We start from the raw sequence: 27,402 nt of genomic DNA on the forward strand, positions 1-27,402 counted from the left end.
CTTTATTTGCCCTTCCATAGCTTTATTAGATCAATCCCGGTAAAGATATCTCTCAAAAATAAAAATTAGTAACTATGGTTATGCAGGTATTAAAGACAGAATATCTAAATATGTAGGAAAATTTAACTCCAATATATTGCAAAATATTTATACTCACTTAGCTAAAATTCCAACACTTAACAATAACTTTATAACCTCTGAGATGCACACAGCTGTAGTTGAAAAGTAGAGTTCTTTGTCTGTTGTCCTTGTGTATCTTAAAGCTATGATGTAAGCTGCAGCCACCAGGGTCATCACTGTCAAGCAGTACAACTTGAATAGCAAACTGACATTTTCTGAAAAAATATTTAACAAAAATATAATTTAATGAATAATGTTATAAACAACAACTTTTAAGAATTACATTAAGAATGGCATTTAAAATAATTGGTTTCATTCAAAGGAGTATTTTTCCATTGCTTGTACTAAAGATACTCAAAAACACTGTCAATTTGAAATATTTATAAAGCTTAGTTCTAGAAAATATCACCAATTTCAAGATTTAAAAATCCTTCATCCTCTGGACACTACACTTTGCATTAAAAATTGCTGATGCTGAATATTGAAGGCATGTATAAAACAGAAATGAAGAACTTTTACAATCACAAATTTGTCAAAGAAAAGGGGGCAGCATGAAAGCAGGTGAAATGGCCAAGAACTCTAAAAAAGGAAAATGGCTCAAGGGGATTGGAAGGAGACCAAAAACAAAAGTCTGATGATTCAAAGAATAATTATATGAGAAAGAGAAGTCAGTATCTAAAAATATTAGGAGACTATGACATAAAGGACATAAACAAAATATGGAAAAGGGCACATGCCCAAAAATGAGAGGAAAAAAACTGTAGAGCTATTTAAAAAGGTAAGGGGAGAGTCAAAGAATGAAAAATTCAACGAGCTAAGGCTTGTGGAAAAAATAGTAACAAATTAGGAAGGAAAGGGCTTAGAAAGGTTTACTGTGGAGAAAAAGAAGAGGGAGGGGGAGAGGAACAGGAAGATAAAGGAAGGGGAAAAAGGAGAGAGGGGGATGGAGAGAGCAGAAAAAAGGCAAGAGAGAGGGAGGAAGACAGAGACAGAGACTGATTTTGGAAATTACAAACTGGTAAAGTCATTGCCTTACAAAATTCTAGAATGAATGATAAGAGTCAGTGTAGATTCATTAAAATCCAAGCCAGCTCTTCTAACCACCTTTCTTCTAATAAATCTCATGTTTTTTTCAAGAGGGCTACTAGATTGGGAGAACAGGGAAATGCTATAAATGCAGCCTATAACTGGATTTCAATAAGACATAACAGTACTTATTCATGATAGCCATATGGACAAAAGTAGTGTAAACTGTGCAACAAAGTAGAGTTAGATGGATTTGTCGATGAACTCTACTCAATAAATATTCAATGATAAATCAATAAAAGTGTAGAGAAGTCTTTAATAATATTTAAATGCATCTATGATTTAATTCATGTGGATACTCCCTCCAATAGACTGATCATAATCTACTTTTACGTCATAAGCAACACTTGTCCAAGACTTCTCACAAATGTTTTATAGAGAGGGCACCCAAAATGCTGGAAATTTTCCTATAGAGTTATCTCATGCTCTTGCTACATTACCAGAGCATGTGCCATTTTCAGTGATACACCTCCCTGATACAACTTATCCTATGCATATATAATATGTTGCAACACCCCCATCATGTGACTCAATTGTTTTTTATAATGATTATCATAATAACTGACAATGCTGCACTTAAAAGTTTGCAAAGAGCACTAAGGAAATTATATTTCACTAGGGTCAACCAACCTCTAGTATTAGTCTCAATCTATAGATAAAAAAAAATACAACTCAAGAGACATTAAGTGATTTGGCCATGGTGGTAAAACTAGTGGGTGTCAAAAGGGGAATTCAAGGTTGGTTCCTTCTAACTCCAAGTACAATAATGATTCTTCAAAAAGTCATTCTATGACTTGCAGTCATACACTATAACTTGAAAATGGGATCATTAAAAGCTCTATGCAATTTTTCAAAGGCAATTCAATGTGTTTTCCTAATCAATTAATGATGTAGTTCATTGTCTATTGTATCTGTTCAAAACATATGTCCTAGTGGACCAGTCATATAGGGTTGCCCACCCACCTTGACATCACAGCTTGAAAAATAACCATTCTTCACTCAGTTTTCCTTGGATACACAATTAGGCTAGAACTTTAAAAATTATGAACCTCAAACATTAAAAAGCAAACTAGTGCAGTGAAAAGATAACTGAATTTGAGTGAGAGGACCAAGGTTGAATCTCATCTCTAACTTTATGATCTTGGGCAAACCACTTAACGTCTCCAGACCTCAGTTTTCTCAATTATTAAATTAAAGTACTGATTACATCTAAAGTCTCTTGAGATATAAAACTGATGTTATGGTTATTTAGGAGGCTTTGCAATATTCTAAGCCCAAATATAATTAATACAGTGTTGTACATAAACAGGAGTATTTCTTAACTTGAAAATCTAATGGCTTTTTCTTATCTTTCTTGACTTCTCTGAAGTTTGAGCCTATTGATCAGCCTTTTTACACTCTTAGTTTCTGTGACATTATTCTATCCTGACTTTTCTACCTATATAGAAGGTAGGTACCTTCTATACTGCTCCTTCTGAGTCTTCTTTGCTGTATCTTCATCCAGAAAATGCCTTTAATCATGAATATTTTCCATGGCTCTGTCATGGACCTACTTTTGTTCTTTATATATTATTTCATTTCACCTCACCAGCTCCCATGAATTCAATTATGTCTATACAGATTCTCAATTTACTTATCTAGCCCTTACTAACTTTTCTCTCATTTCCAGTCTCATATGTCCAAGTGCCTGTTAGAAACCTTTCACAGGATGTCTCAGACACCATACACTCAATATGTCTAAAAACAAAATTCATTGTCTTTCCCCAAAAAATCTTTCCCCTCTTTTGAATTCCTTTATTACTGTCTAGGCTACCACACTACCCTCCTGGTCCCTTGGACTTACAACCCAGGTGTCACCCTGGATTTCTCACATATCACACATCTCCTCTGTTGTCAAGTTCTGTCAATTTTATCTTTGTAATAGCTCTCATATATTCTTTCTCCTTTCCTTTGAAACTGCCACCATGCTGGTGGAAGCCCTAATCAATTCACATCTAAACTATTACCACAGACTGCTAGTTGGTCTCCCTGCCTCAGGTTTTTCCCCACTACAATCCATCCTCCACTAAGCTATCAAAATAATCTTCTAAAGTGCAGCTCTGATCATGTCACCTTCCTAGTCAATAAACTCCAGTGATTCCCATTACCTCCAGGATCAAATGCAAAATCATCTGCTCACTGTTTAAAGCCCTATATAATCTGGACCCTCCTGCCTTTCCAGTCTTTTACAAATTGCCCCCAAGTAAGTACACAATCCAAAGATACTGGCTTCCTTGATATTTTTCAACATATTATTCCTTGCAACTCTGAACACTTTCACTAGCTGTCTCTCCTGCCCAAAATTCTCTTCCTTCTCATCTCCACCTTCTGACTTCCTTCAAGTTCTAACTAAAAATCTCATCTTCTGTAAGAAGCTTTTCTGGATCCCTCTTAATGCTGGTACCTTCCCTCTTATATTATCTCCAATATCCTGAATATATCTTTTTTTACATACAATTGTTTGAATATTGACCTCCCTGAAAGTAGAGACTATTTTTTGATTTTCCCTAATCTTTAGTACAATAGAGACCATTCTCACTTTAAGTAAGTGGATTGTTCAACCTAAGTAATTATTAATGTGAATTTGTCTGCTTATGTGAGGAAAAAAGGGAAGAAGGGAGGGAGGGTGCCGAAAAGAAGGAAGCTGGCACACCATTCAAGGATGTGTAAGGCTGGGGACAGAAAAGCATTGTGCATTATGCGGATTTGACTTTAGATATAGAATTCTGAAAGAAATTCACATTTCAAAAAAAACCCAAGACCATCTGTTTACTGTACACTAATGTGCTTGCTCTCTGGCTTGCTCTCTTCCCTCCCTCTCTCCCTCCCTCCCTCCCTCTCTCGGTTTCTCTCTCCCTCTCTCCCTCCCTCTCTCTTTCTTTCTCCCTCCCTTTCTCTCTCTCTCTCCCTCCCTCTCTCTCTCTCTGTACTTGATATATAGTAGGCACTAAATAAATAAATATAAACTGACTATATGATAGATCTCATCATATATGGAGATGATGACTGTTATTAAAATATTTTTACAACAGTATTTCAATAAAATAAAGACCTTTGAAGTCTTATGCATTTTATTTTATTTAAAAACGTTATTCTCTAAATTCACACACATAGATAAAGGGTTGGGAAAGCATATAATTAATCAGTACAATATATAGCTTAATTTCCACAATAGTTGTAACTAGTTCAAATTTTCCTTTGACATCATGTTGTGGAAAACAAATCAAAAACAAAAAACAAACCCCCAAAAAACCCTTTCCTTTAAAGATAAACCAAAGAAACACAATATGTCTCACATGTATTATGCTTCATTTTGTAAAGCATTTTTATAGATGCACTCTTCAGTTACTCCTAAATACCTAATTCATTGAAGAATTTCCTTTCTCATTCCAATGAAAACTAAAGTTGGCTGAAGTAACCTAACAAAGTATTTTATGTTCTGGTACTAAGAAAGTGACTTTTCAATAAAACTATTGAAATGAAAAAAATAAAATAAAATAAAAATAAAAGCATTATTTTGAGAAAGGGTGCACAGGCTTCACTAGTCTGCTAAAGGAATCTACAGTACCTCCTCCCCCCCCCCAAAAAAAAAAAAAGGTTAATACCCTTTAATCTACAGAAAAACCCTTTTGCTTTTGGACTTTTGGATTGATAACATCTGTGCCTCACTTGATATTAATAATCAGAGGATCATAACTCACTGTTATTCAAGGAATCTTACTTATTTTCAATCAACAACCAAGCATTTAACACATGCACAGAAGAAATCTTATTGGATATCACATCATCAAAGAGAGGTAGGTATATTCAAAAAACAGGATAATATATACACAGCCCAAATGTTATAATAGAATCCATAACATGTTAAGAGATCTAGAGAAGGCCTCCATCATATCAGGTGGGCCTTTTATGGAGGTTCCTTCAAATTCTTCCTAATCTCTCAATTCTTTAATCTTTTAAAATCCCCAAATCATTCTCTCCACTGTACTTCAGTCACACATAGGGATAGTCACATCTACCATTACCCACAAATGTTCTACTTCCTTAACCAAAAACTAAATTGTCTCTTCTGTATAATGAAGAAATTGGACTAGATGGCCACCAAGCTCCCTATCAGTTCTGGACCTATGTTGCTTTAACTACAGTTTCCTCTCATTCCATCTCTCCCTATGCTTCATGCTTCCCAAACTATTTACTCAATCTTGAGATACTCAAAACTACTGTTTTCTCAGTACTTTTTTCTGCTCTGACTTTGTAGTCTTACTTTCCAAAATTCTACTTATTAAGCAATTCAGCTCTATATTGCTATCTATCCTAAAATACCTGATCACCACTCATCCCCTACAAAACCTGTACTTCTAGATGACCTCAACCTACCTCTTTTATTCCTATTTACATTAAGCTGAACAGAATTGAAGTCACACAATCCAGAATAACTGGATAAAAACATAAATGCATATAATCCAGCTTCATCTGGATTTTTTAAAGGAAATATTTTAGGAAAATAATTCTTGGATTTCCTCCAAATGGATTTCCAATCTTAATCCCCAAAGATGGTACCAAATCTTCTCTTCTCTCTTCATTTTCTTATATTTTCCCTCTCTCCTTTCTTTCTCAGGTGAGAACTATAGTGTGTCCATTGTCATTTCTTCCTCCTCTTTCCTCAGTACTTGGAATTCTCTTCTCTCTAACTACAATCTCACCTGGTAATCATCCATTTCCACAATATCAACTATCACTTCTTTGCTAATCCATTCATTCATTCAACAAATACTTATATAATGTCTACTACATACAATTTCTTTATATAATATACAAATGTCTACTATATATAAGGTAGTCCAAATACTAGAAATAAAAAGACAAAACAAACGTCACCACAATAATTACATTTCATGAGGATGGGGGGATTGGGAGATACACTGCTTTAACTGCTAAGTATGTACAATATATTTTGAGGAGAGAGCATAACAAATAACTCCCAAACCTAAATCTCTAGACCTGACTTCTGCCCTCAGGCTGTAGATTTACATTTTCAAATGCCTACTATCTCTTTAAACTCTTCATATTTCTTCCTCCCTACCCCAAATCCTCTCCCTTTCACTATTAACACTGGATCATAATTCTTCCAGTGTCTCACATTTATAATCTAATAATGATCTCTGATTTCTCCCTAATTATACATATTTGTTAATGCAGTCAGTCAAGTCTAGTCAATCCTATTTATATAATACGCCAATTAATCCCCCTTTATTATTTGTTATTCCCATTATTGTTAGTTAGTACTACCACTCAACTACTGTTAAGGCACTTAACTTCCAGATCTCTCTGACAACACAGAGCAAATACAGTTAACAGAACAATCTTTCTAATGCACTAATATGATCACATTATTCCACTGTTCAAGGTCTTAAAATGGCTCTCAATGAATCAAACAGCTAACTGTTGAGGTGAATGGAAGGTAGACCCTGGAATCCTCAGAAACTTATTAGCTATGTGACTCAGGGCAAATCACTTAACCCTATTTGCCTCATCTTTCCCCTCTACAAAATGAGCTAAAGAAAGAAACGGCAAACCACTCCGGAATCTTTACCAAGAAAACTCCAAATGGAGTCACAAAGAGTTGGACGGGACTAAACAACAGCAAACTTTTTTGCCTGACATCCTAGTCCCTCCATGACTCAGTTCCAAAACCTACCTCTCCGCAAAGATTCCAGACTATTCCCTCTCATGTATGTATGTTATATTCCAGCCAATACTTATTAGTCAAACAATGCTCATGCTTTATTTACCATTTCAACACCTCTGCTCAGTGGTGATAACTGGAACTCCGCTTCCACTCTATTTCTCTCTCCTGGCATTCTACCCTTTCAAGCTCCAAGCACCAATCAATAGGCATCTCTTCTATCAAGAAACCCCCAACCACAGTCATTTTCTCCTTTAATTTCACAGCACTCTGCACTTTTTATCCCTGTCTCATACTAATTCTTAATACTAAATGTGTGTATGCCTGTATATGCATGCATATCTACACCTATGTTTGTATAGGTATACACACACACACATACACCCCTTGAAGGTAGGATCACGGTTTATTTATTACTTCTCGACTTCCAGGGACTAGCACATAGTAGGCGCTTTGTTAAATGTGTGTTGCACGAAGCTTTTTAAGTTATCACCTTTACGACAAAACATTACAACGTAAGTAATTTACACAGCTGACATAATTTAAATGTTTCCCAATTCTCGCATTTAAAAAAATGCAGCTCAAAGTTGGTCTTTGTTGCAATTGGGGGCAGGGGGACGAGAAAAGTGTGGTGAAACTGCATACTCTAAATAACACGTCTTTGTACGGAAGCAGAAGGAGAAGAACAGACGGCAGGAAAGGGGGATGGGAGGCCTCTGGCCCCCCCTGGCGGGGTAGATGGGGACGGGATCCGGGGTCCACTCCGTCCCTACCTCGGCTGAGGTGGCAGTGGCAAGCGTACCCAGGGTTTCTCCCGGCGCCCGCCGCCCCTGCCCGGGAAGCTGACGGTGCCATCGGGGCTGCCGCGCGGGGCGGAGATACACCGCCCCGGCCCCCAACGGGGCGCGAGGACAGGCCGTCTGTCTGCTCCCCGCGCCCGAGGGCGCTGCGGGCTGTGAGACAGTCCCACGGAGGCCCTGCAGCGCCAGCCAGCCCCGGGGGGGGGGGGGGGGGGGGGGGGGGGGGGGGGGGGGGGGGGGTGCGGCCTCAGCGCGCCGCAAAGCCGCAGGCGTCTCTCCCTGCCCGAACCCGCCCCCGCCCCCGCCCCCGCCCCCGCGGAGAGGCTCACCTCTCGGAGCGGCCATCGCCACCGAGCAACCGCGGACCAACTGACGTTAGTGCATCCGCACTCAGCTCGGGACCGGCTCTGCGCAGTGTATTGTGGGACCAATCCCGAAGACCATAGAGAGCCAAGCGTGGCGGCCTAGAGCGGTCGTCTCGCTGCCGCGGTGCAGTGTCTCTCTTGGACTGCGGGAAAACGCGACTGTGCCTAGGTCGTGATCCGACCTCCCCCGGTTAATCTTCGTGCCGAAATGCCCCCGTTGGTGGACGTCGGAATAAAAACTACAATTCCCAGAAGGCCGAGAGGCTCTTTGAAAAGGGTAACCGTTACTTTCTAGCAATTGTGGCTCCCCACAAATCAGCTGGTGACATCTATTCGAGGAGAAGCAATTCTTACAAACTCCAAAAAGTGAAGCGCGCATGCATCATTCTGTTATACTTTACTATCACGTCAGCCAGCGGCTGCTTATGCCAGGTGAATCGAAGTGGCTTATTGTAGCGGGGATATAAAAACAAAGAACGCGAGCCGGGCCCCTCGTCGGCGTCGTTCTTCGGTGTCCCCGACGCCAGGCCCCTGGCACGTGGGAAGCGCTCAGAGAAATGGGGTTTCAGTGATTTTTTTTGAAAGCGAAGTAAAAACTGGCAGGTGAAATTGTTAGAATCCTTAGTTCAGAGATTCTTCCCTTATACCGAGAAAGGTGGAAACCGTTGATTTCACTTTTCTCGGGGTTATTTGCCCCTAGCTGGGCATAACAAAAAACGTCAAGGGAGAGTGGGAGAGAGGGAGAAGAGGAGAAATAGAGAGGGGGAAAGAAAGAGGGAGAGACTAAACTCGTTAATCATAGGGGAATTTTTTAGTCCCATTTTTTTTCCACTTTTTTTTAAAGTCACGTTTATTTTAGTCACATTAATACTTTTTTAAAGTCACATTAATTTTTACTTTTTTTTAAATTCACATTTTTTTAGTCACATTAATACTTTTTTAGTCACATTAATTTTTGCTCTTTTTTAAAGTCACATTTTTTAGTCACATTAATACTTTTTTAAAGTCACATTAATTTTTAATTTTTTTAAAGTCACATTTTTTTTAGTTACATTAATACTTTTTTAAAGTCACATTAATTTTCACTTTATTTTAAAGTCACATTTTTAAAGTTACATTAATATTTTTTTAAAGTCACATTAATTTTTACTTTTTTTTAAAGTCACATTTTTTTAGTCACATTAATACTTTTTTAAAGTCACATTAATTTTTACTTTTTTTAGTCACATTTTTTAGTCACATTAATACTTTTTTAAAGTCACATTAATTTTTAATTTTGTTAGTCACATTTTTTTGTCACATTAATACTTTTTTAAAGTCACATTTTTAATTTTTTTAAAGTCACAGTTTTTAGTCACATTGATACTTTTTTAAAGTCACATTAATTTTTTTAGTCACATTAATAGTTTTTTAAAGTCACATTAATTTTTACTTTTTTTAAAGTCACATTTTTAGTCACATTAGTACTTTTTTTAAATTTACATTAATTTTTACTTTTTTTAAGTCAACATTTTTTAGTCACATTAATACTTTTTTAAAGTCACATTAATTTTTACTTTTTTTAAAGTCACATTTTTTTTAAAGTCACATTTTTTAGTCACATTAATACTTTTTTAAAGTCACATTAATTTTTACTTTTTTTCAAAGTCACTTTTTTTAGTCACATTAATACTTTTTTAAAGTCACATTAATTTTTAATTTTTTTAAAAGTCATATTAATACTTAAAAACCTTAAGGGTTTTTTAAATTTTTGTTGGTGAGGGGAGAATCCACACCCATGAAATCGGAGGTCCTTAAATAATTTAAATAAATTGTTTTGCCTCTAATTCTGTACCATTAATATTGTTAGAATCCTTGGGTTAGTCTTTTTATGATATGAAAGATACTTTGGTAACCTTACTTCGCTCCCAATTTAGGTATGACATGGAAACTTCAGTGTGCCAGTACCCACAAAGGCATCAAACATAGACCAACTTTTATTTACATAAATTACCTAGAAAGGACTAGCACTGGGTCCCATAGGTAGTTTAAATGTCAGGGTAGCAATTCCTAGTTCAAAATACACATATGGCAAATTCACACTGACCATTCTCTTTGCCAAAAGGTACATTTATGAGAAGAGGTTACAGACAAAATAATTAAAATAGGCACCAGGAGTCTATTAAGACATCAAAACTTGATGTATGAAATATATTTCATATTTAGGAGATCATATATAGTTAGCAAGGAAAGAGGTTTTACCAATTAACCCTGGAAAAGACAAATTTCTCATTGGAACTCATGATTAGACCTCCTTACCCAAATTGACTACTCAGAGGCATCAGAAAGCATTTATTTGGTCCTTGCAAGGAGAGGTCCAAGCACATCAACTGAGCAGCCCAGCATGATACGGAGCCCCAGGCAGGAAACAGGGAGTGAATTATATAGCAAGAGACTTGAGTTTACCGGATGGACTGAGAAGTAACCATTGACCAATGGTCATCAATGCTGTCTACTTCCTGTGATTCCTTTAACTTCCTGAAGCTTAGGTCTAGGTTCTGACCTCTTTTGTCCTAAACCCTCTGAGAATGGGAATCACATGATTTCCTGAAGGTTAGGTCTAAGGTCCTACAGCTTCTGAGAAATCTTCACTTGGTCCCATTCAGTCCTTCCTCTTCATTTCATACTTTTGAAGATTTCTCACCCAATCCTAATATATTTTTTCCTCTAGGACATCCAGATTACCTAGGTCTTCAGGCTCATCCCTCTCTTCAGTATTAACTGTAACCCATTCTCTACTATTTAAAACCAACACCCAAACATCAGTGGAAGCTTTCAGGAACCATTTTACCTAAAAAATCTTGAAGTATTCTAGTGACTAAGTACATAAGCAAGGGGGTGATAAGATACTGCTGCTTAAAGCAATGAGCAGGAATCAGAGACCCTACTTCCACCAACTCCTACTATCTGTCTTGGAAACTCTGTCATCAACAGACTGGCATCTGGCAGCCAAGTATATGTAGAACTTACAGCATTGTCAAGGTCCGGGGGCTTCAGGGCCATTATCCCATCATTCCCACCCCAAGCATTCCAGACCCAAATTCATTTGGGACAAAGGGATGGAGATCTCTCTTCCCGAGCTGCTTCAGGCTGAGAAGGGTAGAGCTGGCCTTGCCTAATGGGGTGGAGACTGAGGAAGGGAGACAAATGACTTGTAGATGGCATCGGCAGCATTGAGGAGAAGGGGTGCTGAATGTCAGAATCAGATATCAGGTGATTTCAGGTTGACCAAGTAGTTGGAATTTCATGGCTTGGAGTCTGGAAGAAACAACTCTCACAAGTAGATTAACAATTCAAGAATTAAATATGAGCAAAATAAATAAATAAATAAATAAAGGTGGAATTAGTATAGGAATCACTAGGAACCCCACCCAGAGGAAGATGAGGCTATCATGAATGTCTCACATCCAGATAGCTTTTCTAGAAAAAATACCAAAAAGCCTTTTCCCCAAATTCCTGCTTTTGTTTCCTCAAAATTGATTGGGCAATGGATAAAACATTGTGGTCCTAAGTGAGTGTGATTTCCATCAAAAACTCTAGAGCCTTTTCAGGCTTAACAAGGAAAGGCTTTTACCCAATTAGTACAGATATCAACAAAAACTAAAAGCAGTTTGAAGCTTCTGCCAGGGGGCATATGTGCAAAATCCATCTGCCAATCTTTTCCTAATTTTGTACCCTTCTCCTCCAGATAGGCTTTTTAAATAGTCCTTTCAGAATTTACTTGGACACAAACTGGGAAGACCTGATAGATGTTTGTTTCTCCTATTGTGACCAGTGAAAATAGGTTTCTCAAGAGATTGGAGAGAACTTATTTTCCAAATGAATAAAACTTGGTGTAGGCCAAAAAGAAGTTTCCACTGATTGGCCTCTGGGATTAGAAGTTGGCTTAAACATGTTTGAAACCACACAGAAGGAAAAAGGGTATATTCCCTTTCTTTCCATATAACCCCCATGAGCATGCAGAACATGAAAGGCATAATTGGAGTCACTCTCATTCCTTTCTGTGATGACCGCCTATTTTAAAATCAGCCGGAGGTAGGGATTCAGGTTAGGGGAAAATCGTCAATCTTTATTCTTAGCAGAGATGAAGAAAGATCGGAGGTAGAAGGGAATCGGCAATAGCAATGTCAGCAGCTAGCTAGACCAGAAGCCACCAGACCAGCATCCACCAGAGCAGAACCCAGCCAGCTGTCTCTCTCAGCCTGTCTTCCTGTCTCTCTGCCTCCACCCACCAAAATCATCATTTCCTATACAACACATAAGGACTTGTACAGAGAGTAGGTGGGGGCCATTCTTTCTCCAAGCATATATATCAATAGAGTATAGTCCAATTATTATTTAGCCTCATGTGCTTGGGACCTCAGTGCATCAACTCAAGCCTCAGCTCATCACACCTTTCCCCAATTTTAAAGCCTTGGTATAGGCAAAAATTCTCTAAACCTGGTGGAGAGAATCTCCAATGATTAGCCTAAGGTAAGCTTAGAAACTTAGAAAGACTATGGTAGCTATTGCTCTTAGGTGGTAGGGTCACCCCAAAACACCAAGTTTCTTTGAGAAATAAGCAAGGAGTCTGGAATTGGGTCCCAAAGGACTGAATTAAGACCCTTAGGACCTGGCCCTGCCTTTCATCAACATACAGAGTAAAAGACTTTAGGTAGAATTACAGTGGGGGAGAGATCAATTTAACTTTCAAGATATTAAAAGCCTTGGCCCAATCAGAGCATGATAAGATTATCTGCTTCCCCTCTAAAAGTGAGCAAAAGGGGGGTAGGAGTTAATTCATGACCCAAATACTCAACAGACTGATAGGCAAAGTGGGCCTTCAAAGAAAGAAACTCTCATCCCAGGAAACCAGAAAGTTAGGGGTTTTTATGGCAACAGCTAGAGAAGCCTCCAGGGCTGGGATATAGATCAAGATATCTACATATTTGTATTATGCTCATGGCTTCTATTGACTACTTGCTCTGATGACAGAAATTTACTATAAGAGGTAAAAAGAAGGGACGTGATTATAAATAGCATTAAAACTGATCCTTCAGAGCCTCATCCTGAGAGCACATACATGAGAAGATTTTTATCTATTTTTATCATCCTTAACTCTGATAATCAATCATGCAGTAACAATTCCATCTCATAGCTAGACTTGGGAATAATCAGGTGGGAAACAAAGAAATAGAACTAGGAAACTGAGTCAGGAGGATCCCACCTTGAGCAGAGATCAAGGTTTTCCTCCAAACTCTTATGCAGATAAGACATCCACCTGTAGCAGTTCAGGAAGGCATCCCTCAGAGTAACTTAATGGCATTTGCCCCAAGTGGTGGGTTACTGACTTAAAAATTCATCAGGCAATCATTCCAAATTCAAAACTCAAAACAATATTTATATAACTTACAAACCATTGTGTATAACCTATACCATTATGCATTTAAATAAGTATTAAATAAATTTGCTCAAAACAGATGGAGAATTTGGAATTAAATCATTTTCAGAGAATTTGCAGTTCTAACAAACCTCTTAAAAGTTTCTTGCATTACTAAGCAGTAGAATCTTTGATACAGCATTAAAAATTATCTTGCCTTCATGAAAATAGCTAATATATAGTTTTCAATCCTAAATTTTTGATTATCAAAAATCCTAATCAAAAATTTCCAGAAACCTAAAGGTGAAGAGGCTGAAACTCTACACCCAGAACCAAGCTTTTTCCCCCTAAACCTGGCAAGTTCAAAGCAAGGACTGAAATCTACTTCCCTTGCCTGTCTAACCCCAGAAATCCCAATCATGTCACTGGGGTCAAATCCTCCCCACAAAATCTACTCATGAGCCATCCCATGGCCGCTGTCCTTTCTTGGATCAGCCTGCCAAAGCACTCTGTCTTACAGTATCTTTCTCCTTCCCCCTTGCCACATGGTATCTCTACTAATTCCATTATGCTTCTCAACCCCACTTCTCCTCCTTAGAGCTACCACTTTTGGGGTGCTAAGTTCCTTTCACTTAGCTTGCCAGCTAAGGATGTGCCTCAACCTCATGGGATGTTTCCTTTCTCCTGGCAAATGGGAAGTTCCCCTAAGGAACTTGCTCTTTCCATGATAAATCTACCTTTTGTCAAAGATAATGGCCAATGTGAATTCTTCACATGATTGTACCTTAACTTTTGGTGCCTATCATGATCTGGTGTCTACATCACCCACATAATACCTAACAACTTTAGGTTTCAATATTACAACAATAACCCCAAATAACTTAATTAGCAATTTCACAATTTTCATAAGTGTTAGGCTCTGTTATGTTTATTTGGCTATCACAAAAATGGATAGGAATCCCATGTAATTTACAGTCGTTTCCAATACACACCAATTAAAAAAAGTTATTTTCAAAATCAATACTTTACCTTGTGATATTCTAATTAGATGTTCCATTCAAACTATCAATTGCTTTCACAAATCAATCTTTCTTGTCTCTTTTTTAAAAATCACCTTTTCTTTTTTAAAACTTTAAGATTACCTAATATCTAAACAACTTTGGGCCAAATTTCATAAAATTTATACATATGTCCAGCAGATCTGACAAAATTTTAAAGCACAGCTCAAAATTTTTATAAATTACTCAACATACATTTTAGAAATCAGATATTTCATCTAATTAAAGGGATACAGACATATGACCTCTTAAGGTAAGTTAACCAAAACTGTTTCAATAACCTATATTTTTAACTTAAAATCAATTCAAATACAGATTTAAATTTCCAGTAGTAATGTTTCAATATTTACATACAAATTTCTAAAATTTTGTACTTAAACAAATTCACAATTCGAGCACATACTATTTAATAGTGATTGTCTCATATAATTGTAATAGTAAGAGATTCATCATATAAAATTTACAACTCATCTTGATATCTAAGGAGGTGGCTTTAAGTTCAACATTTCTGATGTAAAAGGCAATTATTAGAAATTGTTCCTACTTTACAAAGTTGTGGATAAATAGTAAAATCACTCCTTCATTGGGACCGATGTAATTCAAACAAGTTATTTCTTAAGATTGATAATCTTACTCATAAAATAGTTTTAAGAAAGCTAACAAATTTACAATTTAAGAGGAATTCTAGAAAAACTCCTCTTCCTGTCCATTTACTTTCTTTGATTGATAGCTGCTTTCTTTGTTCTCTTTTACTACCCCCAAATCCAAAGTTGCATACTCTTAGGTCCTCAGGCTTTTAAAGTGCAAACCTGATTCAGATGAGGTTTTTTTTTGGGGGGGGGCGGCGCGGGGGATTTGCAGATACAAACTTTTAGTTACAAGTCAAACCTTAGTTTTACATTTTAGAAAGAAACCATTACCTTTTGACTGTTTTTGCCAGTCCACACAAATCTTTTTCTCTTTCCTCTGTGAATCAGAAAAGGCTTGAAGACTAGGCTGTTTGCTGCCAGGTTTTAAAAGCATCCAAGTGCTTTTCTGTTTTTTCCCAAAATTCCCACCCTCTTAAATCTTCTGTTAACAGTCAATGCAAAGACACCTGCATTTTTGATTTCCTTCACAAGCTAATTGTACAATATTTCAGAGTCTGATTCTTTTTGTACAGCAAAATAACGTTTTGGTCATGTATACTTATTGTGTATCTAATTTATATTTTAATATATTTAACATCTACTGGTCATCCTGCCATCTAGGGGAGGGGGTGGAGGGGTAAGAGGTGAAAAATTGGAACAAGAGGTTTGGCAATTGTTAATGCTGTAAAGTTACCCATGCATATATCTTGTAAATAAAAGGCTATTAAAAAAAAAAAACAGTCAATGCAAAGAGATTATAATTTACACAAAACTACATTTACTATCATATCTCAAACAACTAATTGACCTGAACTGAGTATTCCCTCCCTCTTACCCCCCACTTTGCCCATGTGTCCCTGCTCCAGTTAGGGAAGAGGGGAAAGGGGAAGAAAAAGAGACTCTCTTTGCTCTATACACTATCCTCCTCATGGAGGCCTTGATTTAGTTGAAATTTACTTCCAAATTACTTTACACACACACACACACACACACACACACACACACACACACACACACAAATCATCTGAGTACTTCTTTTCACAGAAAGGGAGACTGAGAGTCTGAGCCCAAGGACGATTAGAGAAAACCCAACCTGGTCACCTGCCTTGCATCAGAACCCCAGCCATCTCTCTGAAAAGCCATAGATCCCAGACAAGCCCCCATAAACTGTGTGGAATGGGTACTAGACCCCCTTACCCAAACTGACTTCTCAGAGACATCTTCAGATACAAATAGAAAGCATTTATTTGTTCCTTGCAAGGAGAGGTTGAAGAATGCCAATTGAGTAGCCTAGCATGGTGTGTGGTTCTGAGCTGGAAACAGTGAATGAATTATATAGCAAAAAATACAGGTTCATTGGATGGACTGAAAAGGAAATAACCATTGACCAATATAGTCAGCAATGTTGTTTACTTCCTGTGGGTCCCATAACTTCCCAAAGCTTAGGTCTAAGGTTTGACCTCTTCTGCCCTACACTTCTCTGAGAATAAATATCACATAACTTCTTGAAACTTAGGCCTAAGGGCCTATAGCCTCTGAGAAATCTTCATCTGCTTGTACTCACAACTAAACAAGAAAAAGGGAATGTATTATGAGGTATGAGTTGACTGGCAGGCTAAATCCTTAGAGGAGTTGAGCACTCTAAAAGAGTTATTTCTAACAAGGAAAAGGACATCGTGAGGCATGGAGGGAAGGGGTGAGAGGAAAGACACCATGAAACCATGGTGGACAAATCCAAAAGGGATTCAGCAAAGATGGTATAGTTCATGAGCAGATTTAAAGAGGAAACATAACCTCAGGGCAGAAGTTTGGTAGCTCAGAGGAAAGTGTCAAGGAAGAGCAAAGTGGAATCCACCCAGCTGACCAGGTTCCAGATCTGTCTAAATACATGCTAATCAATATCTCAAAGATTATTTAAAGATGCTCTGAGTTGGAGGGATAGACTGGAGGCAGATGAAAAGTTCCATCCTTATATCATTGTATACAAACAGGATAGTCAAGGACTTGGAAATTTCTTATATGGGCTTCTTCCTGATATGGGAAGAAAATATGTTCCTTTCAAAGTCCATATCATAAAGATCCTTTTATTTTTCTTCTAACAGGGCCTCTCTTCTGCTCCCCCATTCCAATGAGGTTGTTTTGCAAAATAATCAATACATTAAACTTAGGGAGGCATTATAATAAAATATGTGGGAAAGAATACTGATTCTAGAATCAAAAGAATTGAGTTCAAAACCTTCCTCTGATACTTATAACTATATAACTTTAGGCAGTTCATTTAAAATTCATGGGCTGGAGGAGGTAGATGATCCAGTAGATAAAGTACCAACCTTGAATTCAGGAGGACTTGAGTTCAAATTTGACCTCACACTTAACACTTACTAGCTGTGTGACATTAGACAAGTCACTTAACCCCAATTGCCTTGCAAAATAATAAAGCTCATGAGTTTTAGCTTTCTTATCTGTAAAATTAATATGATCAGATGGACTTTAAAGTTTCTTCCACCTCCTACATTCATTATCTGATCAACCATGGGGGAATAATAAAACTTATATAAAGGAATAGTATAGTATCCTGCCTTGCAAACTTTGTGGCCTCTGTTTAAATCTCTATTCATTATTGTAGTGTTTTTTTTTTTCTAGAATATGATGGTTCTCTCTGAGGGAGCAGGTTTCTCGAGGGAGGTTTTCTGGAGGCAGCCTTAGTTTCAGTTCAGAGTAATAATCACCTCAAATGCAGCCAGCTGATAAAAGTTCAAATCTTTTATTGACTCTTCCAAAATAGCCCAGTTAGCTTTCTTTGGTTCCAAGAGCTCTTGTTGCTAGCTTCAGCCTCCAGCTCTCTCTGAATCTTGGTTCTGTCCCTCCGAATCCTTCATTCTGCCCAACTGCAGTCTCTAGCTTGTCAATCTCCCGAATTCACTGACTTCTGGCTTTCAGTCTTTTTCAACTGACCTCTCCTGACTGAGCTTAGCTCCTTTTATGCTCTTTTAGAGGGGTAAACTCAAAGGTTGACTCCTCCTCCGGGAGTGAGATTATGGGAGGTGTGAATTCACAAAGTTACAAAGTTAACTTTGTGTATCTCCCATACTTGTGAACTCCAATGTGTGAGCTCTAATGTGTAAACTCTCTCAAAGGTGTGAGCTCTAATGTGTGACCTCTGATGTGTAAACTCTTAAAGGTGTAAACCCAAGCACACAAGCATTGCTTCCATCAATTCCATTGAGTCAACATCTTGTTTCAAGTTCTGGCCCATAACACATTATGTTATCTAGCAGTCTCTGATGAGGGCCTGATTTAGGGCTCTAGTCATGTGAATGGAAAAAGAGAGAGTGGATGTGAGAGGTGTGGAGGTAGAACTGAAAAGACTTAGCAACTGACTGGAATTGGGAAAGTGAGTTGGTAATGAGTATCCCAAGGAGCTCACACGGGAATGCTAATTGAATTAATTGATAAACATTATTGCATTACAAATGCTAATGAAACTTAAGAGATTAAAAAAATGACTGAAATATTGTAAATTTGTTGACCATTCTACAATAAGCATAGGTTGCTTTCATTATTTTATTCTTAAAAGTCCAGACACTTCTTATAACAAAACGTATAAACAAAGAATTTTGCTTTCCAATTTAATAGAATGACACGTTACAAGAAAAAAAACTGAATTTCTAGCAACATAGTTTTATGGTGAATGAATGTAGCTGAAAATCTAAGGAATATTATATAATAATAATAATAATAATAGATGCCCCCAAACTTACCTATTTATATATGTTTGTTTGAATATTTACTATAAATCATTGTATGATATCTAGTTTTAAAATGTATTCTCCAATTAGGTTTCATCAACAGCTCTTGTTAAGTTTACTTTGACTGCATGGCGTGATGCTGCACAATTGCCTCGGAGACCAGCTATATAAATCTGGGGCCTGGGTACTCTGCTACCATTTTCTTTCTTGGTCTGTGTGCCAGTTGACTTTAATAGGTATACCTGTGTTGAATTTTCTCTTCTCATGTGACTAAGGTTGGTTTGTACTGAATGGGTGAGTTTTTGACGCAAATTAGCCTAAAAAAATGAGAATAGGGAAGAATGAACATTTCTTCAAAACTCATACAAGCATTATTACCTACTAGTTGTAACCAGTCTGATTTATGATTGTTTACATATATTTTTAACACAGATTTACTTATTAGCATTCATTTTTGCCATCAGATTTTCTCTAGGACCTCAGATCTGTACAGAAGCAACAGTAACAAAAATGAATATTTAAAAAATAACATATCTTTGAATATAACATTAAATAAATTTTAATAAAATATTCCTTTCCTTAGAAATCAGAAAAATCATACCTTACATATTAAGATTTTTTTTTTTACACAAAGTTTAGCCTCTAGAATTTTTCCATTCATATGGTTTGGAACTTAAATGATATGTCAGAGTCATGATATATACCAATGAGGAACTTTAACTATCCAAACATCTGTTGTCTACCATCTCTGTCAATTTGCTGTTAGAGAATACCTGATTTTTTAGCTTTATTAATAACGTATCCAATATAAAATGGAATGAACAATTAGGGCAACTTCTAGCCATGATTCTCACACACAAAAAATAAGAACTTGTTACTAGGACACAAACAATGAAAACCATAATGGGAAAGCAAACATCTCATTTTAGAATCTGTGATAATTTTTTTGGACAATAGCTTTCAAAGAATTAAAAATGAATGAATAAATGAATGTAAAGCTACATAGATTAAAAGAGTTCCATGACTAAAAGTCTACAGAGGAAGTCAATCCAGGAAGAATAAAAAACTCTCAGTATTGAAATTCTAAAGAAAGACAAAATATATTGAGGAAGAAAATGTACCACTACCTAAAGAGAACAATATGGAAATGCATTAACCAACTTGACTTTTTTTTTTTATTTAATAGCCTTTTATTTACCAACTTGACTTTTTAAAAGATTTGTTCAGAAGATGGATAGCAAGAGCAGGTAATGGAGAATGAATAGAAAAGTACCACATAGAACTAGGAGAATGTCAGAATCACTAAAGTTCAAAATGAATTGAGGATGACAAAATTAAGAGCACAAAAAGGTTGAATGTATGTGTGATTGTATGTATGTGTGTGTGTAGTATCATAGTATCATTTTGTTAAAAAAAAAAAAAAAGCAGAAATCTTGCTATAAATAAAGAATGCTATCCTCGGGAGATTGCCATTTCTCACATAAGTTTTCCAGTAGCTTTGTATACATGTGGCCTAATCACTTACATTCCTTATGTATATGCCCTTCTATCTCTCTATTTTAATCATAGGTGTTCTCTAATTTCTCCCTGGAATCTAAGATAGGAGTTTAACAAACCAAAAAAGCATAAGAAAAAGTAAGCTAGCTTCCCTTTCATAGAGATCAGGATCCCTCAGAACTGAATCTTGCCCTAACCATATGAATGGACCCAGAGCAAAAGGGTCCATTTATACATTTCTTTAATATAGAAGGGAATGGGATCTGTGGCCCAACCCAGAAATGATTCTTTAATGTTGTAATAGTACTCACAATGAGAGAAGTAATAATCCTCTAGTTCTCTGCCTTAGGCAACATCTGAAATCTAGGCATTATAATATCAGTTAATATTCTCCAGATTTGCCAGCCTAGGACTGCCAATACTGCATTGGGTTGTGTACATCACTTTTTTAGGAAGAACAAGACAGAAAGTAATCATGGGTTGACAATCACAATGATGAGGGGGATAAAGCTATAATGACTGTTGAAAAATATAGAAAAGTTTAGTCTGAAAAAGAGCTAGGGTATTATAGTAACTACTTCCAACATTTGAAGAACTGCTTGTCCTGACTGACTTCAAAGGGCAGAACCAGGAACAAAAAATGAGTTACAGAGAGGTAGATTTAGGCTAAACATAAGGGGAAATTTCTTAGCAATTTGACTTATCTAGAGAATGTGCTGCTAGAGGAATTAGTGGATAGATCTTCAAAAGTGTACTAAGAGGCAGCTAGTTAGTGCAGTAAATAGAACATTCTGAAGAAAGATTAACAAGAAAAATACCAAATTTAACTTTTTTTTCTTAAAAATTTAGTTCTGTAAGTTTTATTATGGAGAAGTGAATAGAGTTCCGGACTTGGAAGCAGAAAGATCTGAGTTCAGATCCAGCCTCAGAAACTAAGTTACATGATTCTGGTCTTGTCACTTTAACTTCTTGCAGTCTCATCTTTTAGCCTATATTGGGATAAATAACTTTCATAAGGTTGTTGTAAGAATCAAAGGAGACAATTTAAGCAAAGAATTCTGAAAACATTAAAGCACTATATATATATATATACATATATATATATATAATTTATTATTATTAAATTTAGTGTTACTACTGTCTAGCTGTCTCAATACAAACTTTACATATATATATATAAATGCATGTGTGATTTTTATTTTTCTGTCTCACACCTCTGCATCCCTCTACAATTATTCTTCTTTCCCTTACCACTTAGAGCCAGGTAGCTCAGATCACACAGCCACACCAGTGGAGTGCAGGGCACCTCAACTACAGGATGACATTTGGAGAAGTGAATCTACTTCTGATAATTGAATCTACAAATCTAAAAAACATAATGTAACAAAACCAAACATCACCTAACAGGGATTTATTAATCAGCCTTTTAGAATTCTTTAAAGAGTTCACCATAATATTCAGAAACTGTACTGGACATTCATTAGAGGCATCTGTAGGGAAAAAGATGAGAGGGAAGAGAGTGAACTGAAAAAAAAAAAAATGTAAAGTATGAAATCCATGGGAAAAATCGGCTCTAAGTGAGGTTAAAATTGGAAAGAATCAAGCATCAAGAAATCTTTTGAAAACAGAAAATCAGTTAAAAGTCTGTGAATCAACGTTAACTACCTAACTAATAGTAATGCCAAAATCTAAAATGCTGTGTAAATAATTGCTTGTTTGCTGTGACTTCAGCAGATAAAGATTCCAGGTAAGAGCATAGGTTGGTTTTGTTACATTATGTTGATAGGTTGATTAACACTTTCCAAGATGAGATAGTATCTTCATGATAATAGGTATCTTCAAAGAAAATACAATGAGTATATAACGTATATGCATAGAATCCTATGAAGAAAATTATTAGTGACATGTAAGGATAAGTCTTTAGAAGTGATTTATAATTAAATTCCTTATCTACAAAACAAGGGGAGGGAATTGCTTTAAATAAGACATGATAGAAGTGAGTTGGCATACTTTAAATACGAGAGCCAAGATTTAGTCCCTGTTCATTCACGGGTGGTAGAAAGCAATGTTGGGCTTCTACCTACTTGTCAGAAGGAAAACTTTAGTTGTAAAATACTGTATAATTAGTTATAAATTAGAAAAGAACTCTCAGTGTATCTTATATTGGTTTGCTGAAATAATTTCATTTAGTCCTCTAAAAATTCTAAAAAACAGGATTTTTTGGAGGGTAGCTCAACTTTCACTTCTGTCTCTCCCCCAATTTTTTAATGAACTCAGAAAAATACTTTTTTAGATAACATTGCTACAAACCAGTTTTATAGCTTTTCTTCTCAGTTCCCATTCATTCCATTCATAACCTTTTTCAATTGTTGGCTGCATTATGTGTGTATCTGTCTGTGTGCTACTTTCACATCTTGTTATTGGTTTTATGTGTTTATCAATCATTTTGACCTGAAGAAATGGAGAGTTGTCATTAGTATATATAAGTGTATGTTTCATTTAATGAATAGTATATGTCTAGGAAAAATAAGATAAATTAATAAATTGAAAATATACTTGTTTTAAAAAACCTACAGAAAAGGCATATAAACCAATTTTTTTAGATGAAAAGAGAAATAGAGAGAAAAACATCTGGAAGGATATCAAGCAGAGCCAGTTTATAAAGTAGTCCAAGAATTTTAACTTTTAGCAAAATCTGTCATACCCAAGATGATGGAGACAATTGGGTAGATATGAAGTTATAAGAAAAGACTACTAGAATAAAAATTTTCTATCAGGAAGAAAACACCATTATAATAAGAAATGTAGTATTTCCTATAGTCAGTAAAGGATTCCTCTACTTCTACCTTAGTATGGGTAGTCAATAGCATTTACCTGTGAATATGGAATCACAGTTTCAAATTGCTGATGAAGTTCTAATAGTTGAATTAATTCTGCACTTTTTTTTGCTTTTTCTCCAATCATCTCGATGTATTTATTTGGATTGTCTGCAAAAGCATATGCAGCTTCTTTGGAATTGAAAGTGTAATATCTGTCTTTATGTTTCAAAATTCCAATAGTTGGGTTTCCTTAAAAATAAAGACAAGAAAATAAATTATTAAGCAAAAAATATTATTGTATTTACATAAGATGCTACTTTAATAGACTATATTTTAAAAATCATGTTTCTTATATGTTTTTAATTTTTTTATTTAGAATTTTATAACATTTTTCAAATATCTGCTAACCTACTTTAAACACTAGGAGGTAATGTTCTTCTTGAAACAAATACTTAAGAGTCTTCATTTTAGAAAAGACCCTAGAGGTCACTTAATCCAAATTTCTACCCTATCTAGTGATCCCTTGAATAAAACCCCAGGACAAATAGTCTACAAGCCTCTGGCTCAAATATTTACAACAATACTGTTTTTCAGTTGTTGTATATTATCAAAGAGAACCAAGATGACATTGCTAAGTTAAAGTAGAGTTACAGTGTGTCAGACTATGGCTGATATATGTTTATATAAAGCATTCTGAGTTTATATGACTCATATAAACTCAGAATGCTTTACCACATGTTGGATACAAATAATCCATATGAATATTTGGGATGGCTACTCTAACTTTGAGAGTCTTATGTTTCTTCTAAGCTAAATTCAATTCTGCTTTGTTCATAGAGCACAGCACCTTCTCTGTTGAGGGCATGCCACATTGGGCAGTTTTATGCCAGTGTCTCCCATGTCATACAATTGATTCTAAGTTTGTTTGTTTGTTTGTTTTTTGTTTTGCTTTTTGCTGAGGCAATTGGGGTTAAGTGACTTGCCCAGGGTCACACAACCAGGAAGTGTTAAGTGTCTGAGATCAGATTTGAACTCAGGTCCTCCTGACTTCAGGGTTGCTCTATCCATTGTGCCACCTAGATGCCCCATCTATTGCATCTTGAATCTAAACTATATTTTCTACCTTTTGGGCAACCCCTTCCATTTTGCAATATGTATGCTGGTGAAAAGTTATTCATTATACTTAGCTAGTGTCCTTCCTTTTAGCTACCCTGACTCAAAATCTTACTGTCATTCTCAACTCCTTACCCACAATCCTACCTATATTTACTGAATCAATTACCCTATTTTGATATTTCTATCTTCACATTTCTCACATATGGCCACATTTCTCCACTCACACACAAATACCGCCTTAGTTCAGGCCATTATCATCTCTCACCTATGTTACTGCAATAGCTTTCTAATTGGTTCTCCTCCCTCACTCCATTCCATTCTATCCTCCAGCCAGACACCAGTTATTTCTTATTTTTTATAAAGCTTTTTATTTTCAAAACATATGCACAGATAATTTGATATAGTTTGCATAGTTTCAGATTTGTTTCAGATTTTCTCCTCCTTCCCTCCCCCCCTTCCCCTAGATGGCAAGCAATTCAATATATGTTAAACATGTTAAAAATATATGTTAAATCCAATATGTACAAACATATTCATACAATTCTCTTGCTGCACAAGAAAAATTAGATCAAAAAAAGAAAGTAAATGAGTAAGAAAACAAAAAAAAAAAAGAAAGTAAATGAGTAAGAAAAATGAGTAAGAAAAAGAAAATAAATGAGCAAGCAAACAACAAAAAAAAGAAGGAGAATGTTATGTTGTGATCCACATTCAGTTCCTACAGTCCTCTCTCTGGGCATAAATGTCTCTCTTCATCACAAGATCATTGGAACTGGCATCAATCATCTTGTTGTTGGAAAGATTCATCAGAATTGATCATTGTATAATATGGATGTTGTCATGTACAATGATCTTCTTGTTCTGCTCATTTCACTTAGTGTAAGTTAAGTCTCTCCAGGCCTTTCTAAAATCATCCTCATGATCATTTCTTATAGAACAATAATTTTCCATAACATTCATATACCATACAGAATTATTTCTCTAATACACAAGTCTAACCATATAATCCCTTAAATAAACTCCAGGGACACTTTATTACCTCCTATTCTACTTGGTATTCAAAGTTTTTACAACCTTATCTCTTCTTTTTTTAATCTTCTTATGTATTTTCCCACCACTACCATCACCCAATGCTCTGTGGTCCAGCCATATTGGCCTTCTTTGCTGATCCTCATACAGAATTCTCCATCTCCCGTTGCTGTATCTTTGCATTAACTGCCCTCTATTGCCAAGAATGTTCTCCATTATTTCTACCTCTTATAATCTCACATTTCCTTCAAGATTTGGCTTCTTTCACTCCCTCCTTGAGTTAAAAGACTATTTCACTTTTGTTTTCATATTTTCAAAATAAAGCCTGACACTGTGTTGTTGCAGTTGTTCACTTGTTTGGTTGTATCTGACTCTTCATGACCCTGTTGATAAAAGATACCAGACCCTTCTGTTCTTCACTATCTCTTAAAGTCTGTCTAAATTATGTCCATTGCTTCCATGACACTATCTATTCATCTCACCCTTTATCATTCCCTTCCCTTTTGCCTTCAATCTTTCCCAGCATCAAAATCTTTCCCAATGAATTTTGAGTATTTATCTTTCAAATTAACAGTCGGAGTTAATTTCTTTGAATATTGATTTTGTCTCCTTACTGTCCAAGGAACTCTCAAAAATCTTCTCTAGTACCACAATTCAAAAGCACTGATGCTGCAGTGTTCAACTTTCCTTATAGTCCAACTTTTTATGGTCATATATTTGTACTGGGGAGGGGGGGGGGAAACGTTGACGTTGTTGTTATTGTTGTTATTGTTTTGTTGTTGTTTGGCCTTCTTTCTTGAAGAGGAACAATGCATCAGGAAGGTGATGTCATGATTTGCAAGTGAGTTGGAATTAAGTGAGGCAGGGTTGTGCAAAGTCACCAACCCTACTCTTTCCTTCAGAGACATTTGGGATCAGTGACAAAATATAGATGAAGACAACTGTTGATAGTCCTGGATACACTAGGACATCTTTGCCTTTTTAAGGTCTTTCTTTAAAGGAATTAAGTTTTTCTGAGACAATACCTATTCAGTGATTAAAGCTTGGTAAGAAATGAGGCAAAGAATAGTCTTTTTTACCTAGTAAAAAAAATTAACCAGGAGAGACACTTAGGGTTTCTGGCCTAAATAGAAAAATTTGCTATTGATGTTTTGTGTAAAATATTATTTTATTACTTAATCCTGGGCAGTCACTTCATCTGTGAAAGCCCTAGCGTTACCTGATATTTCACATTGCCAATCTCTCCTAATTTCCAGGGCATCAAGGTATCTCTGGCCACTAACTGTTGTAGTATCAACTAATTCTACCTGTCTCACTTCCTCTGAGGCCTTCAGAGATTTTTGGCTATGATTTCTTGAATTGTAGTTTAATAATTGATAGCGTGCTCAAGAACAGCCATGTGCAAACTTAAAGCCTTTATTATACTTGCTCACATATTGCCCTGACTTGTTAACTCCCTAGTGAACACATGGTCTAGAGACCCACGTGTTCATTATCAAGCTCCTTACCTCTCTTGGCTGTCCATCCACTCGGCTCAGCTACCCCAGGATAAAGAGACCGATCTCCTGCTGGCAGTGGGCTTTAAAAGGGTCTGTGAGGTCACACACACAGCCAATCAGTGAGAGAGCCATCTCCCGTTACGAAGGTATCTTGATATGACTAGGATCCCGCTCCATGGGGCAGTCTCTAGCCATAGAAAATTACTTCCCAGCCACTCAAACCTCCTGTTGCACTGTGCTGGGCCATTTAAAGAACCTTTACAGACATGGACCTTTGTCATCAAGATGATATCTCTGTTTTTTACTATTCTATCCAGATTTGCCATAGCTTTCCTTCCAAGGAGCAAGCATTAGTACACATTTAATAAATCTTCATTGGTTAATTGATCTCCACATTTATCAGTACTCTTTTTTTTTTAAATTATAGCTTTTTATTTACAAGTTATATGCATGGATAATTTTACAGCATTGACAATTGCCAAACCTTTTGTTCCAATTTTTCCCCTCTTTCCCCC

At 36.3% G+C, this 27,402-nt stretch overlaps 2 protein-coding genes across 4 annotated transcripts in view; both read right to left on the reverse strand.

Moving 5' to 3' along the window:
• The window catches only part of SLC35A1 (solute carrier family 35 member A1), a 49,518-nt gene extending 30,500 nt beyond the window's left edge, over positions 1 to 19,018 (reverse strand). Inside the window, exons 1-2 of one of the 2 annotated variants that reach the window (XM_031964545.1) lie at positions 18,943 to 19,018; positions 158 to 335 (exon numbers count right to left, since the gene is read on the reverse strand). In XM_031964545.1, the coding sequence (XP_031820405.1) occupies positions 158 to 294 (137 nt within the window). In that variant the 5' untranslated portion in view covers positions 295 to 335; positions 18,943 to 19,018. Of the gene's footprint in view, positions 1 to 157; positions 336 to 8,060; positions 8,604 to 18,942 lie in introns of those variants that run through there. The other variant, XM_003769267.4, reaches the window with a different exon arrangement.
• Positions 18,995 to 27,402, reverse strand: part of CFAP206 (cilia and flagella associated protein 206) — a 53,776-nt gene continuing 45,368 nt past the window's right edge. Inside the window, exons 11-13 of one of the 2 annotated variants that reach the window (XM_003769266.3) lie at positions 23,302 to 23,495; positions 22,738 to 22,878; positions 18,995 to 19,247 (exon numbers count right to left, since the gene is read on the reverse strand). In XM_003769266.3, coding sequence (XP_003769314.1) covers positions 19,017 to 19,247; positions 22,738 to 22,878; positions 23,302 to 23,495 — 566 coding nt within the window. In that variant the 3' untranslated portion in view covers positions 18,995 to 19,016. The remainder of the gene's footprint in view (positions 19,248 to 22,737; positions 22,879 to 23,301; positions 23,496 to 27,402) is intronic. The other variant, XM_031964544.1, reaches the window with a different exon arrangement.

The sequence above is a fragment of the Sarcophilus harrisii genome, chromosome 4 (assembly GCF_902635505.1).
Source record: "Sarcophilus harrisii chromosome 4, mSarHar1.11, whole genome shotgun sequence".
Classification (NCBI taxonomy): domain Eukaryota; kingdom Metazoa; phylum Chordata; class Mammalia; order Dasyuromorphia; family Dasyuridae; genus Sarcophilus; species Sarcophilus harrisii.